General features: G+C 35.9%; 1 protein-coding gene across 3 annotated transcripts in view; it reads right to left on the bottom strand.

Annotated features, from left to right (window-relative positions):
• Positions 1-24,446, bottom strand: part of LOC136028860 (iron-sulfur cluster co-chaperone protein HscB-like) — a 134,355-nt gene that overhangs the window by 27,084 nt on the left and 82,825 nt on the right. For 2 of the 3 annotated variants that reach the window (XM_065706799.1, XM_065706801.1), the window contains exon 2: positions 13,899-14,164. In XM_065706799.1, coding sequence (XP_065562871.1) covers positions 13,899-14,164 — 266 coding nt within the window. Of the gene's footprint in view, positions 1-13,898; positions 14,165-23,407; positions 23,448-24,446 lie in introns of those variants that run through there. The other variant, XM_065706800.1, reaches the window with a different exon arrangement.

The following is a 24,446-nucleotide window of genomic DNA, read 5'->3' as shown; positions in this document are numbered from 1 at the left end:
AACTTCCAGCGTATGTTGAGGGGAAACGTTGAAAAAAAGGTACTATGTACACAATGCTACTACTACTACTACTACTACGACTATTGCGAGTACTGAAGCTAAAGGCATTAAAGTGAAGCTGTCAGGGAATGTTTAGGGGGATGCTGAACAAAATAAAAATACACTATGAACATGTAGATTGTAAAGCACGTGGATAATAGGGTGTACCAGCAATATAACAGGAACAGCTTATAGCATTAAGTTGAAACTTTAAGGGTGTGCTGAAGCAGACTTTGAACTAACCAAAAGGCACTGAGTGCATACAACTTCTATTATTACTACTACTACAAAAACGATTACTGCTACTAGTGAGGCTAATGGAATTAAAGTGAAACTTTCAGAAAATGTTGAGATGTTTTAAAGGCCTAAGGTCTACTGCTATATTTGGAATGCCTAAGGAGAGTTTTAATTAAACCAAAACACACTATATGCATGCAGGTTCTCAAAAAGTACTATTTTAGTACTTTTAGTACCATATAAGTACTATTTTAGGAATGATGAACTAACCAAAAGGCACTATGTGCATGTTGCCACTATTAATACTGCTATGACTACTACTTCTACTGAGGTTAAGGGTATCAAGGTGAGACTTCCAGGGAATATTTAGGGGGATATTGAAATAAATCGAAACGCATTATGTGTGTTCAAGTTACCAAAAGGTTGTATGAGCAATTTATCAGGAACAGCTTAGAGCATTAAGTTGAAACTTTCAGGGTAAGTTGAGAGGGATGTTAAACTAACCAAAAGGCACTCATTGCATACTGCTGCTACTGAACTGCTACGGCTACTACGACTACTTTACTGAGGTTAAGGAGAATGAAGATGACACTGTGAAATGATTTTTAGATGGATATTAAACAAAGTCAATAAATACTCTGTTCATAAAGGTTGTCAAAAGGGGCGTATCAGCAATGTCCCAGGAATGATATAGGGTATTAAGCTTAAACTTCCAGGGCATGTTACGGGGATCTTGAAGATACCAAAAGGCACGTGCACACTACCATTGCTACTACAAATGGCCCTACTACTACTGCTACTAAAATGATTACCACAACTGCTGATAATACTACAGAAACTACTACTACTGCTAACACTATCACTACTACAAGTAGTACTACTGAAGCCAAGGGTATTACGGTAAAACATTTAGGGAATGTTGAGAAGGATGTTAAACTAAATCAAAACATACCATGTCGATTCAGGTTATTAAAAGGGCGTATCAGCTATATTCCAGCTGCACCTTAGAGATTTAAGTTTAAACTTTCGGTGCATGTTGAGGGGGATATTAAAATAACCTATATGCATGCAACTACTCCTGCGTCTTCTGCTACTCTTAATACTACTACTAAGGCTATGGGTATTATGGAAAAGTTTTCAGGAAATGCTGAGTGGGATACTGAATTAAATTGAAACACGCTATGTGTACGAACACTGTCAACAGGGCACGTGAGAAGCATATCAAGAACAGCTTAGAGCATGAGGTTGAAACTTTCAGGGGATATTGAGGTTTATGTTTAACTATGTACTATGTGAATACTACTACTACAAGAAGTAGCAGTAGTACTACTACTGCTATTAGTATCATTATTAAAACGGCTAATGGTATTAGTTTCGAATTTTCTGGGATTGTTGACGGGCACGTTGGGCTAAATCAAATCACACATAATGGAAGTTATCAAAAGGGCGCATCAGCAATATATCAGAAACGGCTTAAAGTATTAAGTTGAAACTATCAGGTCATGAGGAAGAGAAGCTGAACTAGACTAAAAAGGCACAATGCGAATACTATTACTGATACTCAGTACTATTTCTGCTAACTACTAATACTACTACTCCTGCTATCACTAATAATACCCCAATGTTTTATTGTTACTTCTGCTACTTTGACTACTACTATTGCCAATTCCAGGAGTATCAAAACAAATTTCAGGGAATGGCAATGGCGTTGTTGAACTGAATCAAAACATATCATGTACATGTGGGTTATCAAAGGGGTGTGTTAGCAATATCTCACCAACGCCTTAGGGTATTATGCCGGAAATATCAGGGCGACAAATATCATAGCCACTTTTACTGCTAGTTCTACTACTACTTCTGCTACTATTACTGCTACTATTGAACTAAATCAAAATAGTTTAAGCGCATCCAGCTTGTCGAAACAGACCAGGTTGTCAAGATATCCAGCCGGGATATCTTAGGGCTGAATTAGGGTATAAAGTAGAAAATATCAGGGAAAACTTATTTGCTGTAAGACTAAATCAAATGGCACTATGCACATACTTGTTGTCAATAAGATGTATCAGCAATATATCAAGAACAACTGAGGGCATCAAGTTGAAACTTTAAGGGCTATTGCTATTGCGAATTTTGCTTTTAGTATAGAAAATAAAAAAAAACTAGTTTTTTTTTAACTGAAAGTAAGGAGCGACATTAAAACTTAAAACGAACAGATATTACTCCGTATATGCAATGGGTTGTCCCCACCTCAACGCCTCGCTCTTTACGCTAAAGTTTTTTACCGTTTTTTTTAAACAGTAAAAAACAGTACTGTTTTTTTTTTTAAGTTTTTAAAAGTAGAACTTTGACAAAGAGTCAAACTTTAGCGTAAAGAGCGAGGGATTGCGGAGGGGACAACCCATTTCATATACGGAGTAAATTTCTGTTCGTTTTAAGTTTCAATGTCGTCCTTACTTTCAGTTAAAAAAACTGGTTTTTTTTATTTAATTTCTGAACGTTTTTGAATTAATGCATGTTTGATTTTGGCTCTCCGCACATAAATTAATAAAATGAAATTTGCATATTGATTCTTTTTTTGGCTAAACGGCTTTCCCTTAGTTTTAATCAGACGATTTTGAGAAATAAGGGGTGGGGAAGGAGGCCTAGTTGCCCTCCAATTTTTCGGTTACTTAAAAAGGCAACTAGAACTTTTAATTTTTAACGAACGTGTTTATTAGTAAAAGATATACGTAACTTAAGAATTAACTTACGTAACAAACTTTTATATTTTTTTATAATGTATATGAGGGGTTTTGTCCCCTCGTTAATACCTCGCTCTTTACGCTAAATCTTAAGTTTTGTCCCAATTCTTTAAGAATGACCCCTGAATCAGGAAGGCCGTAGAATAAAATAGTTGAGATTACTAAAAATACTTTAGCATAAAGAGCGAGATATTTATCTCCTCCTAAATACCTCGCTCTTTATGCTAGAGTATTTTTAGAACCCCTCATATGCGTAATAATCTCTGTTCGTTTTAAGTTTTAATGCTACTCCTTACTTTCAATTGAAAAAAAAACTTTTCCATGTTTATTTTTTCATTGTTTTTTTTATAGTAATGCTAGAAAATCTGAATATATATGAATTTCTCTTCCCCCATGACATATTTCTCCAAGGAAAGATCCTCCCACATAGCCCCCTCCCCTCAACCCCAATCCCAAACCAAAAAAATCCCCCTGAAAACGTCTGTACACTTCCCAATAACCATTACTGGATGTAAACACTGGTCAAAGTTTGTAACTTGCAGCCCCTCCCTCAGTAACTGTGGGGGAGTAAGGCATCCCCAAAGACATAGTTATTATGGCTTTCGACTATGCGGAACAAAATGGCTATCTCAAAATTTTGATCCGTTGAGTTTGGGAAAAAAATTAGTGTGGCAGGGGGCCTAGGTGCCCTCCAATTTTTTCGGTCACTTAAAAAGGGCACTAGAACTTTTCTTTACCGTTAGAATGAGCCCTCTTGCAACATTCTAGGACCACTTGGTCGATACGATGACCCCTGGGAAAGAAAAACATATAAACACGCACCCGTGATCTGTCTTCTGGCAAAAAATACGAAATTCCACATTTTTGTAGATAGGAGCTTGAAATTTTTGCTATAGGGTTCTCTGATACGCTGAATGCGATGGTGTAATTTTCGTTGATATTTTATGACTTTTAGGGGGTGTTTTTCCCCGTTTTTTAGAGTTTGGTTTACTATTGAGCCGGGTCGCTCCTTACTACAGTTCGTTACCACGAACTGTTTGATTTAAATCAAAACGGAATAAGCACATTCAAGCTGTAAAAATAGCATAGATACAATGTCTTAGGGATAGAAAAGAGTATTAAGTTTTATTTTTCGGGGAAAATTAAGGTGAAATTAAATCAAAAAATACTATATTTATCCAGATTTTTCAAAAGGGAGCATATTATTAAAAATCGTTTGAAAAAAAATTCAAGATATAGATAGTAACCTAAAATCTGGATTTTTTTAGAGAAAAACAATGCCATAGGAAATAAAATAGCATTGAGTTTTATTTTTCGGGGAAAGTTGAGGTGTGAAATTAAATCAAGATATACTGTATTTATCCAGATTTTTCAAAAGAGAGCATATTGTTAAAAATCCTTTGAAAAATATTTTCCAAGATATAAATAGTACACTAAAATCTGAATTTTTACAGAGAAAAACCGAATAGATTTTCTTGACCAATGAAAAAGACTATATCAATTACAAATAAACAGAAACCAATTTTCGAAAACAATTTTCCACAAAAGAAGTTTTCAAAGAAAAGAAAGAGCTAACGCCAGAAGGGTATTCTGATGGATTCCAAGCTCTTCCCCAAATTTAGATGGCAAATATGCCAAAATTACCTTTCCATCATGAAACAGGTTTATAAGGAACTGTTCTTAGACGGAAACCATCGGCTAAAATGAGCTGAACCCTTTCAAAATGGATTTCAGGCTATGCCAAAGGTCAGCAAAAAAGTAATTAAAATAGAACAAAGCCATAGCTATTAGGTTTTCAAAAGGATTCTTATTCCTTCAACACAATGAATCTTTTTTTTTCCTTTTCATAATTAATCAAAATAAGAAGACTTATTCTTTGGCTTAAAAAGATAAACTATTTGACCTGCTGAATATGTGTTGTTGAGGAAGATTCGAATGTTGTTAATAATAATTACTACTCTTACTCAGGCAGTAACAAATAATCATCTGAAAATAATACATCTTATTATTATACATCTAATATATCTTATACATCTAATCATAGAAATAAACATCTGAAAATAATCATACGATCATACGAATATGAACTTTCACTAGTGATGCAGCATAATGTCAATCCGGTCCAAATTTCATTCCCGGCTTTGTCAAGATGGCCCTGATATCTAACATTTTTCTCTTTTTGCTAAACCGATTGTTTTGTCAAGAGACAATACTTAAATTGTTGAACTACATTTCTGATTCCACCAAAATGAATATTACAAATTTCAATGAATACATTTAAAGATGTGGTGACTGTCTTTCACCACAATTTAGCTTTTCTGAACTGAAAAGACTCAGATATAGAACTTCATTAAAATCCTTAAAGCACAGCATTCTTAGCACTGAAATATAAACAAAAATAAGCAGGTAGGCCCACTTTGAAGAAAAGACCTGGACATAACTAAAGGGCTTAGAATTTCACATAGAGTCCATGTTTGTATTAACAAGGTCTGTATAGTAAAACAGGAGTCAAAATTTGGAGAGGCGAGAGCTGAATCTCCCCGATTTTATTTTTTTTAGAGGAGAAAGTTACAGGGGCTTCTACAGGGGCCAGTTAAAATCCTTCAATAATGATATATAACTTGTGAAATGGTTGAAAGAATTTGGAAAAAGAATTAAGTCAGCCTACAATATATATCAACCGTAACAACCTAGACCCACATGTGTCAATTTACACTAACACTCAATGAAAATTCAGAATTTCTGCTCTTTCTATTGCTCCTAGAATTACTCTAGAGGCCCAGTTTTTAACAGCAGCACGAAGCATCAGCAGGGCTGCCCATATATCTTAGGCTCATTTAAAACATACATTTTGCAAAAATCATCAGAACAAACTTGCAAAATTGTAGACTAACAAAAGTTGCAAGTACAAATCTATTAGCTTCAGCATGGGCGAGGTTTTCTATGCAGTGATACCACCTCTCAGAAAAATTTGCAGAAAGATATCATAGTCTAATGAACAGTGGAAACTTAAGAAAAATGTGCCCCTTCCCTCCCCAGCCTCCTATACTTTTTTTATGTGGCATAAAACAGAATATCAGAGAATTTTGGAAAAGGTTTCTGTTGTTTCAAAGGTTTTTTATAATTATTTTGAAGAGAAAAGATCAAAAGAAATTTTAAAAAAAATTTGGGGACTTGTGCTACGGACTCCCCTCCCCCTCCCAGTAGCCCACCATTGTATTGGATCAAAAATTTTATGTTCGCAAGCCATTCTAATTAAAATGGTCAAAAATGCTAAGAACATACTCTAAGGGGTGACAAGATGCACGCGGTACAAGGCAAAAGAGAGTCAAATTATAAATTAGCCGCGCCATTTAAAGTGAATATATTTTAAAACAAATGGACATATCATGCCTAGTGCGTCTTGTGGTTGCGCAGCAGGTTTGATCTCAGCTTGGTAACACAGAGTTTGAAACCCAGTTGTCACAACACACTGCAAGACTGGCAAAAAGACCAAGAAGTAGTCAATCAAGGCAAAAGTAGTCAAGAATAATCATCAGATCGATGCAATATGATATGGTACCTAGTTGGAATGTGCAATTACTGACAATCAAACAGTTCGTGGTAACGAACTGTAGTAAGGAGCGAAAGAATCGCATTTTAATGCTGATTTTAAATATATAAGTTTCATCAAGTTTAATCTTACCCATCAAAAGTTACGAGCCTGAGAAAATTTGCGTTATTTTAGAAAAATAGGGGGAAACACCCCCCTAAAAGTCATAGAATCTTAACGACAATTACACCATCAGATTCAGCGTACCATAGAACCCTACTGTAGAAGTTTCAAGCTCCTATCTACAAAAATGTGGAATTTTGTAATTTTTGCCAGAAGGCAGATCACGGATGCGTGTTTATTTGTTTGTTTGTTTTTTTGTTGTTGTTTTTTTCCCCAGGGGTGATCGTATCGACCCAGTTGTCCTAGAATGTTGCGAGAGGGCTTATTCCAACGGAAATAAAAAGTTCTAGTGCCCTTTTTAAGTGACCAAAAAAATTGGAGGGCACCTAGGCCCCCTCCCACGCTAATTATTTTCCCAAAGTCAACGGATCAAAACTCTGAGATAGCCATTTTATTCAGCATAGTCGAAAAACCTAATAACTATCCCCGTGGGAGGGGCTACAAGTTACAAACTTTGACCAGTGCTTACATATAGTAATGGTTATTGGGAAGTGCACATGCGTTTTCAGGAGGATTTTTTGGTTGGGGAGGGGTTGAGAAGAGGGGGATATGCTGGGAGAACTTTCCATTGAGGAATTTGTCATGGGGGAAGAAAATTTCCATGAAGGGAGCGCAGGATTTACTAGCATTATTTAAAAAAAAAACAATGAAAAAATAAATATGAAAAAGTTTTTTCAGCTGGAAGTAAGGAGAAGCATTAAAACTTAAAACGAACAGAAATTATCACCCATATGAGGGGCTCACCTCCTCCTAATACCTATCTCTTTACGCTAAAGTATATTTAGTAATGTCAGCTATTTATTCTACGACTTTTGTGACTCAGGGGTCATTCTTAATGAGTTGGGACAAAATTTAAGATTTAGTATAAAGAGAGAGGTACTGACGAGGGGGCGAACCCTCTCATATATGTAATAAAAACATGAGAATAAAAAGTTCTTTACGGAAGCTAATTTATAAGTTACATATATCTTTTACTAATAAAAAGATTCGTAAAAAATTAAAAGTTCTAGTTACCTTTTTAATTAACCAAAAAACTGGAGGGCAACTAGGGTTCCTCCCCCGCTCCACTTTTTCTCAAAATCATTCGACCAAAACTATGAGAAAGCAAGTTACCCCAAAAAAAAAATAAATATATAAATTTCGTTTTAATTATTCCTCTGCGGAGAGCCAAAATCAAAACATGCATTGATTCAAAAACGTTCAGAAGTTAAATAAAAAAAAAACAAGTTTTTTCAACTGTAAGTAAGGACATTAAAACTTAAAACGAACAGAAATTACTTCGTATATGAAAGGGGCTGCTTCCTCATCAACGCCCTGCTCTTTACGCTAAAGTTTTTACTGTTTTCAAACAGTTCGTGGTAACGAACTGTAGTAAGGAGCGACCCGGCTCAATAGTAACCAAAACTCTAAAAAATGGAATTTTGATACCAATAGCTATATCAAAAGAATCGCATTTTAATGCTGGTTTTAAATATATAAGTTTCATCAAGTTTAGTCTTACCCATCAAAAGTTACGAGCCTGAAAAAATTTGCGTTATTTTAGAAAATAGGGGGAAACACCCCCTAAAAGTCATAGAATCTTAACGAAAATCACACCATCAGATTCAGCGTATCAGAGAACCCTATTGTAGAAGTTTCGAGCTCCTATCTACAAAAATGTGGAATTTTGTATTTTTTGCCAGAAGGCAGATCACGGATGCGTGTTTATTTGTTTTTTTGTTTTTTGTTGTTTTTTTCCCTAGGGGTGATCGTATCGACCCAGTTGTCCTAGAATGTTACAAGAGGGCTCATTCTAACGGAAATGAAAAGTTCTAGTGCCCTTTTTAAGTGACCAAAAAAATTGGAGGGCACCTAGGCCCCCTCCCACGCTAATTATTTTCCCAAAGTCAACGGATCAAAATTCTGAGATAGCCATTTTATTCAGCGTAGTCGAAAAACCTTATAACTATGTCTTTGGGGACGACTTAATCCCCCACAGTCCCCGTGGGAGGGGCAACAAGTTACAAACTTTGACCTGTGCTTACACATAGTAATGGTTATTGGGAAGTATACAGGCGTTTTCAGGAGGATTTTTTTGGTTGGGGGGAGGGGTTGAGAAGAGGGGGATATGCTGGGGGAACTTTCCTTCGAGAATTTGTCATGGGAGAAGAACTTCCATGAAGGGAGAGCAGGATTTACTAGCATTATTTTAAAAAAAAATTAAAAAATAAATGTGAAAAAGCTTTTTCACCTGGAAGTAAGGAACAGCAATAAAACTTAAGACAAACAGAAATTATTACCCATATAAGGGGCTCACCTCCTTATGATACTTAGCTCTTTACGCTAAAGTATTTTTAGTAATTTCAACTATTTATTCTACGGCTTTTGTGATTCAGGGGTCATTCTTAATGAATTGGGATAAAATTTAAGCTTTAGTGTAAAGAGCGAGGTACTGACGATGGGGCGAATCCCCTCATATATGTAATAAAAACATGAGAATAGAAAAGTTCTTTACGTAAGCTAATTTATAAGTTACGTAAATCTTTTACCAATAAAAAGATTCGTAAAAAATTAAAAGTTCTAATTGCCTTTTTAATTAACCAAAAAATCGGAGGGCAACTAGGCTTCGCCCCCGCTCTTTTTTCTCAAAATCATTCGATCAAAATTATGAGAAAGCCATTTAGCCCCCCCCCCAAAAAAAAAAAAAATATGCAAAATTTGGTTTTGATTATTCCTCTGCGGAGAGCCAAAATCAAAACATGCATTGATTCAAAAACGTTCAGAAATTAAATAAAAAAAAACGAGTTTTTTTAACTGAAAGTAAGGAGCGACATTAAAACTTAAAACGCACAGAAATTACTTCGTATATGAAAGAGGCTGCTTCCTCATCAACGCCCCGCTCTTTACGCTAAAGTTTTTTACTGTTTTAAAAAGAAGAATTGAGAGAAAGAGTAAAACTTTAGCGTAAAGAGCGGGGCGTTGATGAGGAAGCAGCCTCTTTCATATACGAAGTAATTTCTGTGCGTTTTAAGTTTTAATGTCACTCCTTACTTTCAGTTAAAGAAACTCGTTTTTTTATTTAATAAAAAGAAAAGTTGAGAGAAAGAGTCAAACTTAGCTTAATATGGGTCCCAAGTTTCCTTTCCTAAAGATATTGTATATACAAATAGACATCTTACAATAATTCTGACCGTGGATATATCAGGAATCGTTTAAGAATGACCAATATCAATCTTTTGGCATTTAACCAAAGACAGTTTTTAAAACTTGAACCATGGTGAAGATGGAGTAGATACGGACAAGAGACAGAGTGGCCCCTATGACAAAGAAGTAGTTGATTCTGTAGCAAGGGTTTGATATGGAGGTTTATGGTAACATAGAAAGAAATTATAGAGAGGTTAGGTAAAAGTGGTGCACGGAAAGACGGGGAAGACAGCAATCATATAGGTAAAGATGAGAGGGATGATGCTTAATGTTGGGATTGTGTTGACTTTTAATCTGAACCCCTCCCACCAACTCCCCCAAATAGAGCAAATCCAGTACGATTCTGTCAATCACGTATCAAGGACATTTGTTTATTCTATCTACCAAGCTTCATCCCGATTCCTCCACTCCAAGTGTTTTTCCAAGATTTCCCCCTCCAACTTCCCCCAATGTCAAAAATCTGGTTGGGATTTGAAATAAGAGCTCTGATACATGAATTCCTTCTAAAAATCAAATTCCATTAAGATCCGATCATCTATTCGTAAGATAAAATACCCCAATTTTCACGCTTTCTAAGAATTCCGGCTTCCCCCTCCAACTCCCCCAAATGTCACAGGATCTGGTAGGAATTTAAAATTAGAACTTTAAAGCACAAGATCCTTCTAAATACCAAATTTCATTCAGATCTGGTCACCCTTTCGTAAGTTACAAATACCCCAATTGTCAAAATTACTTCCCCTCCCCAATTCCACCAAAGAGAGCAGATCCAGCCCGGTTATGTCAGTCACCTATCTTAAACAGATTTCTATTCTTCCCATCCAGTTTTATCCTGATCTCACCGCTTTAAGTATTTTCTAAGATTTCCGGTCCCCCAACTGCCCCCCCCCCCCCCAATTACGCTTGATCCAGTTGAGATTTAAAATAAGAGATCTGAGTTACGAGGTCCTTCTAAATATGAAGTTTCATGAAGATCTGATCACTCCTTCGTAAGTTAAAAATACGTTATTTTTCTTATTTTTCATAATTAGCCCCCCCCCCCAATGGAGCGGATCCGTTCCAATTATACAAATCGCGTATGTAAGACTTCTGCTCTTATTTTTCCCACCAAGTTTCATCCCGATTCCTCTAATCTAAGCGTTTTCCATGATTTTAGGTTCCCCACGCCAAACTTCCCCCAATGTAACCAGATCCGGTCAGGATTTAAAATAAGAGCTTTGAGACACGATATCCTTGTAAATATCAAATTTCATTGAGATCCGATCACCCGCTCGTAAGCTAAAAATACCTCATTTTTTCTAATTTTTTCAGAATTAACCCCTCCCACAAGTACCCCAAAGAGAGCAGATCCGTTCTAGTTATGTCAATCATGTATCTAGGACTTGTGCTTATTTTTCCCACCAAGTTTCATTACAATCCCTCTACTCTAAGTGTTTTCCAAGTTTTAGGTTTCCCTCTCCCAACTCCCCCCCCCCAATGTCACCAGATCCGGTCCGGTTTAAAATAAGAGCTCTGAGACACGATATCCTTCTAAATATCAAATTTCATTGAGATCCGATCACCCGTTCGTAAATTAAAAATACCTCATTTTTTCTAATTTTTCAGAATTACCCCCCCCCCCCCCCTCCCCAACTACCCCAAAGAGAGCGGATCCGTTCCGGTTATGTCAATCATGTATCTAGGACTTGTGCTTAATATTCCCACCAAGTTTCATCGCGATCCCTCTACTCTAAGTTTTTTCCAAGTTTTAGGTTCCCCCCCCCAACTCCCCCCCCCCAATATCACCAGATCTGGTCGGGATTTAAAATAAAAGCTCTATGGCATCATATCCTTCTAAATATCAAATTTCATTGAGATCCGATCGCCCGTTCGTAAGTTAAAAATACCTCATTTTTTTAATTATTCAGAATTCCCCCCCCCCCAACCACCCCAAAGAGAGCGTATCCGTTCCGGTTATGCCAATCATGAATCTAGGATTTGTGCTTATTTTTCCCACCAAGTTTCATCCCGATCCCTCCACTCTAAGTGTTTTCCAAGATTTTAGGTTTCCCCCTCCCATATCCCCTCCCAATGTCACCAGATCCGGTCGGGATTTAAAATAACAGCTCTGAGACACGATATCCTTCCAAACATCATATTTCATTAAGATCTGATCAACAGTTCGTAAGTTAAATATACTTCAATATTTCAATTTTTTCCAAATTAACTGGCCCCCCACTCCACCCCAGATGGTCAGATTGGGAAAATGACTATTTCTAATTGAAGCTTGTCCCGTCCCTGATACGCCTGCCAAATTTTATCGTCCTAGCTTACCTGGAAGTGCCTAAAGTAGCAAAACCGGGACCGACAGACCGACAGAATTGGCGATTGCTATATGTCACTTGGTTAATACCAAGTGCCATAAAAACTCTGCTGAAAGAACAGAACAACATTAGTACTTTTAAAATAGGTTCTGATTCTAATTAAACGGCCCATGTGTTTCAGGAATCGTTCTTATTGAATTTGGGCAACAATTTAAACTTTAGCGTATATAGGGGATAATGAGGAGATCTAGCCCCTATCATATACAAAACACTTTCTGTTTGTCTGAAGTTTTGATGTTGCTCCTTACTTTCGCTAAAAAACACCTTTTTTTAATATATTTTCTGGCCGTATTTTTCAAATAATTCCGGGAAATCCACCTTCCTTTCCATGGAAAATTTCTACAATGAAAAATTTCTCCATGAAAAGTTCTTCCCTTGTAAAATCCTCCCTTCGGAAATTCCTTACGAGCAATTCCAAACTCGATCAAAATTCCCCCAGGAAAATTTCTTACGGACGATTTCGCCTGAAAAATTGTGGTTAGTATACTTTCATTTGAAAAAAAATTGTTATTCAATTAATTTGTGATAGTTAATCAAATCATGCAGGAGATCCCCCCTCCGTGGAAAATCTGCTCCCACCAATGGAAAGCTTCTCTCGTGGAAGATGGAAGATTCCACCATGGGGAATTTCCCCCGCTGAGAATCTCCCATCACAGAAAAATCCCCAAAACAATTCCAGCCCTGCTGAAAGTTTCCCCTGTACAAATCCTCAGGATCATCTTCACAATTGAAATTTAGTTACTAAAGATAAGTAAACCAAAGAAAAAGATTTTGCTTAGGAACTATGGCAAATTCCCCCGTGTAACATTTTCCCTGGAAAGTTTACCCGCAGACACTTCCCTTCCCATGGAAAATTGTTGCCATGGGAGCCCCCCGCACCCATCCCCTCCTCCTCCCACAAAATATTTGCAAACTGCCCAGTAGCAATTACTATACATAGAGAAGAGGCCAATTTCATAGCTTACAGCTCTTTCGTTGGGGGTTGTGGGGAATAATGGCATCCCCGAAGGCAATAGTTATTGGACCTTTCAACAGGGTGAGAAAATGCCTATCTCAGAATTTTGACCGGACGACATTTGGAAAAAAAACAGGACGTGGGAGACGGGTTAGTTACCCTCCAATCTTTTCAGTCACTTAAGAAGGACAATAGAACTTGTAATTTTCATCTGAATGAGCCCTTTCCCGATCTTCTTGGACCTTAGGTTTGATACGACCATCCTTAAGGAAGACAACAAACAAATAAACATGCATCCGTGACCATTCTTCTGGGGGAAAAAAAACATCCACATTTTTGCAGATGTGAGCTTGAAACCTTAACATTGGGGTTCTTTCATCCGTTAAATTTGATGGTGCAATTTTATCAAGATCCCCTGACTGTTTGGGAGTGTTTCCCCTCTTTTTCAGCGAGGAAATCAGGCAAATTTTCTCAGGCTCGTATATATTGATGGGTAATCTTAAACTTAATGGATCTTATATATCTCATATTATATATATAAATATCGAAAAAATAATTCAACCAGTTTAGCCCAGTGTATGTTTTTTGCAATGCACACACAGCATACACTATACACTGTCATATAATTTCAACAGTAAAAACTGCCTGGAGTCGAAATATAACCTAACCTTCTCACTTCTTGCATGTTTATCTGGGTGGAACTGCTTTTGGAGCTCTTTGAAGTTCTTCTGTAATTCTTTAGCATCAATGCCAAAAATCTTCTGCATATTTAAAATCTCAAAGTAATCTCTACCATTCTTTGGGTGCTGAACTACTTTACACGAATTGCAGAAAACCGGATTTCGTGCTTGCAGTGGTCTGCCGCAACTCCAACAATTAATATGTGTGCAGTATGAGTGCTCAAATCTCTTCAAGAACTGAAGACCAAACCTTCCTAAAAAGAAAGTTTACTGGAGTTCAAAATAAATGAAAAGGTATCTGATGTAACAGATTAAGAATTAGATAAAATCATGGTTACAGCCTTCACTATAACCTAGTAAAAAACAAAATTCAGCCAATAGTAACCTAAAATTTTAAAATGTTTCTAGAAAAAAAATCAGTCATTTGAGACTGATTCATGAATAGTAACTATGATTCTGATCAATCTTCATGGTATCACACTGAAACACAGTAGATCACAACATAATATATATATATAACTAAAAAAAAACGAATATATATACAGACCGGGACACCGGGATACAAATGACAACCGGGACACAGGGAATATAAATGACGACCGGGACACAGGGACACAACTACAACGGGGACGCCGGGGGGCACAGGGGGATATATAAATGACGACGGGGACACAGGGAATGTTCGATTAGCAATCACCGTCAACAAAGCTCAAGGGCAATCATTAGAATCATGAGGTATAACTAAACAAAATAAAAAAAGGTAAAAAACTAAAATCTAAAAAAAAGACCAATTCAAAAACGAATGTATATACAGACCGGGACACCGGGACACAAATGACGACCGGGACACCGGGACACAAGGAATATAAATGACGCTCGGGACACCCAAAGAGAAATCACAGACTGGGACACCGGGGCACAAATGACGACCGGGACACAGGGAATATAAATGGCGACCGGGACACAGGGACACAGCTACAAAGGGGACACCGGGGGGCACAGGGGGATATATAAATGACGACGGCGACACAGGGAATGGTCGATTAGCAATCACCATCAACAAAGCTCAAGGGCAATCATTAGAATCATGAGGTATAGATCTGAATACGGATTGTTTTCCCATGGACCATTATATGTTGCATGTTCAAGAGTCGGTTAACCTGACAATCTATTTATATGCACAGACAATGGGACAGGAAAGAATGTTGTATATTCGCAAGTTTTACGTAGTTAAAAACATATATATATATATATATATATATATATATATATATATATATATATATATATATATATATATATATATATATATATATATATATATATATATATATATATATATATATATATATATATATATATATATATATATATATATATATATATATATATATATATATATATATATATATATATATATATATATTATTATATATATATATATATATATATATATATATATATATATATATATATATATAATATATATATATATATATATATATATATATATATATATATATATATATATATATATATATATATATATATATATATATATATATATATATATATATATATATATATATATATATATATATATATATATATATATATATATATATATATATATATATATATATATATATATATATATATATATATATATATATATATATATATATATATATATATATATATATATATATATATATATATATGTATATATATATATATATATATATATATATATATATATATATATATATATATATATATATATATATTCACAGGTGGGACACAGGGACACAACTACAATGGCGCGGATATATATATATATATATCTATATTCACTGGTGAGACATAGGGACCCAACTACAAAGGCGCGTAACTAATATGGCGCGTAACGACTTACGCGCGCGGGGGGGCTTGGGGGCGGGGGGCTTGTTGGGGTGGCGCGAAGCGCTTGTAGACTGACGTCATTATAAGGATTGAGCTGTATGCGTCATGAAGTTGTTTGTCGACTGACGTCATGTTTGTCTACTGATGAAATTACACACCGGGACACAAATGACGACCGGGACACAGGGAATATAAATGACGACCGGGAACCTCAAAAAGAGTAATTAAAGACTGGGACACCCGGACACAAATCACGACCGGGACACAGGGAATATAAATGACGACTGGGACACAGGGACACAACTATAACGGGGATGCCGGGGGCACAGGCGGGATATATAAAGGACGACCGGGACACAGGGATTGTTCGAATAGAAATTACAAACCAGGACACCGGGACACAAATGACGACCGGGACACAGGGAATATAAATGACGATCGGGACACTCAAAGAGAAATTACAAACTGGGACACCGGGAAACAAATGACGACCGGGACACAGGGAATATAAATGACGACCGAGACACAGGGACACATCATTAGAATAATGAGGTATAGATCTGAATACGGATTGTTTTTCCCATGGACAATTACATGTTGCATGTTCAAGAGCCAGTAAACCTGACAATCTATTTATATGCACAGACAATGGGACAGCGAAGAATGTTGTATATTCGCATGTTTTACGTAGTTAAAAACATATATATATATATATATATATATATATATATATATATATCACAGGTGGGACACAGGGACACAACTACAATGGCGCGTAACGACTTACGCGCGCGGGGGGGCTTGGGGGGCGCGAAGCGCCCCACCAACTAGGTGTTGGTGTGGCGTGATGCGCCACCCCAACAGCTAGTATATATATATATATATATATATATATATATATATATATATATATATATATATATATATATATATATATATATATATATATATATATATATATATATATATTATATATATATATATATATATATATATATATATATATATATATATATATATATATATATATATATATATATATATATATATACATATATATATATATATATATATATATATATATATATATATATATATATATATATATATATATATATATATATATATATATATATATATATATACATATATATATATATATATATATATATATATATATATATATATATATATATATATATATATATATATATATATATATATATATATATATATATATATATTATATATATATATATATATACGGTGGCGCGGGGTGGCCCCCAAGCCACCCCGCACGCGTAAGTCGTTACGCGCCATATTAGTTACGCGCCATTGTAGTTGTGTCCCTGTGTCCCACCTGTGAATATAGATAGATATATATATGTTTTTAACTACGTAAAACTTGCGAATATACAACATTCTTGGCTGTCCCATTGTCTGTGCATATACAAAGCCTTATATACTTATAATGACGTCATATGCAAACGCTCTTTTTACAAACAAACAAACATGCATACATACAACTCATTTTTATATAGATAGATAGATAGATATACATATACAATACAAATTAACTACGTAAAACTTGCGAATATACAACATTCTTCGCTGTCCCATTGTCGGTGCATATAAATAGATTGTCAGGTTTACCGACCCCCAAATATACAACGTACAATTGTCCATGGGAAAAACAATCAGTATTAAGATCTATACCACATTTTTCTAATGATTGACCTTGAGCTTTGTTGATGGTGATTGTAAATGCTAATCGAATTGGGAATTACAATCTTTTAAATTGAAAAGGCAGATCCGTTGGAATCATGGGAATGCGAGGAATAAGAAAAGCCTCACCCTCAAAAAGCCCTGTCACGATTGTTGCCTCTATTACGTTTTCCATTGTTTTTTGTTTTGTTTTTTTACGGCAAGTCGCGTGCCATTGCAAAGCTTTGGTTGATCTTTCGTAACAATATTATTGGTATGCTTATTTTTAGTTCTAGCACGTGTGGTAGAAACCCTGGGAGATCCAGGGAATTTAAAAATTCAGATGGAATAAACCGCTTCATTTGGTTCCAGAACTGTGTCGACTGACTTGTAAAGGACTGCCTGGTCTCGAATCTTGGTCAAAACAATATTGTTGATTTCGTGGACGTCTATATTTTTGGCTGCCAGAATCGCTTCTTCACTTAGCCATTTATGATTTTTATAATTGGTTAGAATATTCGGAAATACTTTTTCAACCAATTCATTTTTGGACGTCATTGCATTACAGAATTCAGCAGGTAGGTGTATACGTCCTGAAATTGAGTCTACTGGGAGCTTTCCGTTTCCAATTGCCAGCAACTGATCTGAGAATTTTTGACCAGAGTCATCGTTTTGCAATCGGACACGCATATTTGTAGTTAATTTTAATGTCTTTACGTGTGCCCATAAATTAGAATTTTTCAGGTAAGCATTCATTTCGTCTACAGGGGTTGATCTAGGTATTATAGGTAATGTTTGCCTGAAATCTCCCGCAAGCAATATTAATGTGCTGCCAAAGGGTTTCGAATTTCCTCTCAAATATCGCAATGATTGCTCCAGAGCCTCGAGCGATTTTTTGTATGCCATTGTGCACTCGTCCCAAATAATAAGTTTGCATTGCTGCAATACTTTACCCACCCCAGATGATTTGGAAATATTGCACGTGGGAGTTTCTGTAGAATGCAAATTCAGAGGCAATTTCAAAGCGGTAAGAGCAGTTCTTCCACCAGGCAGCAACGTTGCGGCTATTCCGGACGACGCAATTGCCAACGCTATATCATTAATCAGTTTTATCACAAACGTTTTACCAGTACCTCCTGGCGCATCCAAAAAGAAAATTTCTCCAACGTTGTTATCGATACAATGCATTATCGTATCATAAATGTCTTTTTGCTCAGACGTTAACTTACAAATATTATTTTGTACATACGACAACAGATCACTCGTGTTGTAACTTTGTTCACGATCCAATTCTACACATGTCGGAACAGCAGCGGTACGATTAGGTGAAGGCATTCCCAAATCCTGAAGAGGTTTGTTTGCCATACATAAGCACAAATCTTCAATAATAACTAAAGTGTAGTTATAAATTTCTGATGTAAAATCAAAAGTCATATCTGACGTCTCTAACCGTTTTCGATGGAGTATATCTTCGGACATTTTCGATTTAAATTTTTCCCATAGCTCTGTAGGAGCTGAAGGAGAGCAAGTTGTTAGTATGATTCCAAACAATGCACGAATTTGACTTGGAGTTGATGTTTCGCACAAGTCATTGATGCAGTTATCCCAGTGTTGGTCATTCTCCAATAAATTCAGAGCTTGGCATGCACTACCGTAAGTGTCATGTATAGTACCGTTTACAGTTCTCAAATACTCAAAGGACGTCGGACCGGGTACATTCACCAAAAGCAGGCGTAGAATTGATTGGGGTGAATGGTGTAGTCTTCCTATCATGGTATCTTTGAAGATGGTAGGTTGGCCTTCGACTGACTTACCCTGTTTTCGACGTTTAAATGATTTATTTTTAGTATTCCACGTGTAATACGAAGGCACTTCAGTATACAGCAGTTTTTTTGCAAAAGAATCATTTTGGCATAACGACAAGAAAGCAGTTAACGTTGTACCCGGTGGATTCAGGGCTCTTTGTTGCACGTTGGATTCCGAAAAATAAACACGTTGACCATTCTGTAAATGTACCGCTAAGTGAACCACAGCTGGACTTCGTTCATGTATCAGAAATGAAAGAATTCGCCAAACACCTTCATTACTACTTATGTATCTTCCAGCCTGATATTGTACGATTTCTCGATATCACTGATTTCGGACTGCAAGCCAAAAACTGCCATGTCACTGCCTTTGTTGACGTATTTACATATGTATTTGATTGCCTTCACGGAGTTACAATATTCAACATTTATGTGTGCATTAAATGTTTTTGATAATAAAGGCGAATATAAAACAACCCACTGGTTATCTACTTCGATGGCGGTACCGTTACGCTTCTTTATTATTGCTGTTTTACCTCCATCTTCAGTAGATCTTCTTCTATATTGTGGGTAACCATCATTGCCAGTAATTGTGTTGGGTACTAAAAGTCGAGGATATTGCTTTGTGCACCTTCCTTTGGCCATGCATGGTGATTTTTCGTTTAGTGCACCGCAAGGTCCATGTATCATATTTTTTACCACAATAAGCCCTTATCGACATTTTCATCATGTATTTCAGCGGAAATCACATCATCAATTTCATTAGAAGTAATTTTATCATGTAGCCAGATAAGTATATGTGCGTGTGGCAATCCTCGTTTCTGCCATTCCACTGAGTACATCCAGCATCGCACTGACCCAAACACTTTAAGTTTTACTATGTAGTTTATCAGTGATTTCAACTTTTGCCGGAAGACACGGGCCGTAATGTCATGTCTATGAACCGCCGATTGTCCTTGAAGTAAAAGCTGCTGTATCTCGTCCCAAGATTGATTACATGTCAATGTAATAAATAAATCTGGACGACCACAGAGACGAACATACGCAATAGCATCTTGAGCATATTCATGCATATGACGGGGACTGCCAGCATATGACGAAGGTAAAATCGTTAATCTTCCAACGTTAGTGGTATTACTGTCATTTACAACTGCATCTCGCGAATGAATGTATTGTTCAGAGCGGAGCTTGGTCTGATTCAGACGGATAAATAGCAAACGTTCTGATTCAATCTTTGCATACATATCAAGGATGTACTGGTGAAACAATTGACGGCATTTTAAAATATAATTATCTTCATTGTGACGAATCATTAGTCTATAGAAATAATAATTCATTGCGCTGCATTTCTTATTCGTTTGTTTATTAGTGGATGGATCTATCAATTATTATTAAAGTGATAGCCGTCGGCTCCATCCCAAAAAATGATAGGATATTGTAAGGCATCGTAGCATCGATGAGTTTCAGCAATTCTTACCAACTGAGCGTTTCGCTTATGAAGAATAATATTTCGAGGTAAAAACTGATCACCCACCATAACGATTGCCACTTCGTCGATAGTTGGAGCATTGTATCTACGCACATGTTCGCCAGTAGGCGTTTTGTCAGCGGAAATAACAATTTTATGCGTATCAGTAGGCATCAAATCGATATCTATAAAAAAAAAACTCAACACCCATGAAAGAACAAAAAATATTGCTGTACACCATGATATTGATCAATCGTCATTTGAAAGGAATTACACCATGATACTTACAACCACCAGCTTTTATTAATTGTTTCAACAGTGTGTTGTATACAGTTAATATTACAGATTACAACTAGATTTACACTTTTTTTTACAGTGAATACTCTATCAAAAATTGTTGCGAGTAAGAATTTATATATAAATAACATATAGAAAAAATTATTAACTGAGTTTCAAGGTGTAGACAGCTAATCTACTGATTGCTGAAGTTCTTTCTGCAAATCATTTCTTCCAGACTATATTGAGGGGGTTTTTCTGGAGGGGGATAAAACCAAAAAAGCTATGATTTGACGGCACTTTTTTCCAAACTTTGATGGAGGTGATTCTTTTCTATTAAAAAAAAAAAAAAAAATTGGGTATCTAGCTCCAGCAGAACAAGGACTCTGTAAATCATTCCGAGTGCATGATAGTGTAACTAAAGTTGGCTCTAACGATGTCCAACATTAGTACAATTGGTGAATGATGCCAGAGAAAGTTAGAAAATAAAAATTATATTGGTATGTACTTTCAGGAATATCTATAACAATTGCAAAAAATCATATCAAAATTAACACAAAATTTCATGGAAGAAAACAGATACTTTAGAGCCAAACTATGGTCAGTTTTCATTTCTACCTTCATCATTTTGTTGTTTTTTCTCACATCTAATTCTTTGTTTCTATATATTTTTATATATTGTATATATTTTTTAGAACGCAATTTTCTTTTCTTTGATCACAGAAGGTGATATAGGAATCTTGTTTTCTGATTTTACTTAAAAAAAACATAAAGCCTTTCATTTTGCGTATTGCCACACTGATATGCATGTCAGCTACTTTACAAAAATGTTGCTTACAATATTCACAGTGGATAAAATTTCGCACAATATGATTAAGCTAAGATTAAAGTCTAAAACTTGCAAGATATTTAACTTTGCTTTTTACTGGTGGATAATCAGCGTTGTCAGCAGCAGTCAATAGTACCTCTCTAGTTTATTCCATCTGCCGATGAAGCACTCATATTTTTAAGATTACATTCAGAAGATTTCCTTCCTAATTAATTTTTGTAGGAATTGCCAGCACTTCTAGACCAATCCTGAAAGCGATCAAAGTCTTTGCATATCCTTAACAAAGTCTTGACAGTGTTCAAAGAAGATCCTGCCTTTTCAGCATGTAGGGTTTTGGGCAAGAAGAATACATAGGGCAGAGAGATGGATGGGTAGCTTGCATGTACTGTACCTTAAGGCTCAAGAAACTGTTGGTCTAATCCTGTGCACTTTTATTATTGTTGTTACAAAAATATAGTACTATTGCATTAAGTAGATCTTATACCCTGTTTAGTTATGTTATGTATTGTAATTGGTCAAATATTTAATAGGTAATTTTAATCAACTTGATTAATGATTTAGAATCATTTCGGAGACATTAACAATAAACAAAATATCATTCAATTTTGCTGAGCCTGCTGGAGTTGGCATTTTATTTTACTGCTACTGCTACTAACAACTCACCACAGCACCAAGCCACCTGAGGTCAACACAGCTACGCACACTTCTCCTCCATCCCAATCTATTCAACACCTGCCTCTTTACATCTTTCCAAGAAGTTCCCATTTCCTTTAAATCTTTCTTTATGACACCCTCCCACCCCAGACAAGGACAACATCCCTTCCGTTTAGCCCTAGACGGTTGGCTAAAAAGGACAATCATTGGCAATCTGTCATCCTTCATCCGCAGAATGTGCCTTAGCAATCTCAACCTATCTTTCATCATAACCCTAGAGAACGGGAAGGAACCAAATTTTTCGTACAGCCTACTGTTTAAAATATGGTCAGTCAGCGGAGTATCCAGAACAATCTGTATGCAATTTCTCTGGAAAACATCTAGTAAATCTTCATCCACTTTTTAAAGCACCCATGCTTCAGAGCCATATTTGACCACTGTCATCACTGTAGCTTCCAATATTCTAATCTTGGTTTGCAGACTTATCTTTCTATTCTTCCAAACCTTTTTTAAATGTAAAAAAAAAAAACACCCTGAGCCTTTACTACTCTACTTTTAACATTTTCACTGATCTCAGCATCTTCACCAATAATACTACTAAGGTAAGTGATGTTGCCCACCTGATCAATCTTTTCGTTGCCCAACGTCACCTTTTCATCTTCATGTATTCCTAGCCTTAGTGGCTTAGTCTTCTTAACAATAATAATCAAATATATTCCAGCACCAGGAACTCACGAAACTTCTAAAAGTTCATTCATTTGGCTCACACTTTCATCTAGGATGCTTAAAACATCAGCATAATCTAAGTACAGGAGAGTTTTTCCTCTCCGTTTGATTCTGTAGTCTCCCATTGCCTTACCTGTGCTCCTTAAGACAAAGTCCATCAAAATGATCTGTACAAAGGGGAATAGAACACAACCCTGCTTAACTACTAATTTAATATATAAGAAAACCAGCTGCAAACCACATTTTCTACCTTAACCGCAGCAGTATTATTCTCATACATAGCACTAATCACATTAATATATTTGTCTGGTATACAATATAAGGATAAGACCTTTGCTAAAGCTCTTCTATCAACAGAATCAACGATTGCTCATAATCTGTAAACTGAGGACCAAAGGTGTTCGACAACTAAGGCACTGCTCAATTATTAAACCTTTTTTAAAAAAAAACGCGACCAATCTCTTAAAAAAACGAGTGAAAATTTGGTCAACACATACTCTACCTTTCCAAAAATCGCACTGTTCTTTTCTTAAAATTTTGTCTACAGCAACTCTCAGTCTAAAAAATATCATATTACTACGTAATTTGCTACCTACAGAGATCAGACTAATGACTCAATAATTACAACACTCACTCTTATCACCTTTCTTATACAGTGGTTTAATTAGGGTTTTCCTAAAATCGCTAGGTACTTCCCCTTTTTCAAAAATCATATTCATAATCTTCAGCAACATACTTCTAACCTCAGAGCCACCATATTTAACAAACTCATTTACCAAATTATAAGCATCTGGAGCCTTATTAGTTTTTACATTTAGTACTGTCACTAATTCTTCCTCACAAACAAATCATCCTTCACAGTAACTTATTTCTAACTTCAGAGCCACCATATTTAAGAAACTCGTTTACCACACTATAAGCATCTGGTGCCTTATTATTTTTTACATTTAGTACTGTCATTAATTCTTCCTTACAAAACAAATCTTCCTTCCCATTAAGGTATCACAAATTTTTTCATTTTCCTCTATATCTTTCCCTGCAACTGTATCTCGGTTTAGCACATTTTCAAAACGTTCCGCCCATCTCTCTTTAAATCGTTCCGTATCATTAATTGTGGCCCCGTTCCTATCTCTAACTGGTACAAGTCTGGGTTGACTACTCCCTCTCAATTT

Source organism: Artemia franciscana, chromosome 7 (genome assembly GCF_032884065.1).
Source record: "Artemia franciscana chromosome 7, ASM3288406v1, whole genome shotgun sequence".
NCBI classification, from domain to species: Eukaryota; Metazoa; Arthropoda; class Branchiopoda; order Anostraca; family Artemiidae; genus Artemia; species Artemia franciscana.
The sequence above is the reverse complement of the archived record's forward strand: the minus strand, read 5'-3'. Positions and strand labels throughout refer to the sequence as shown.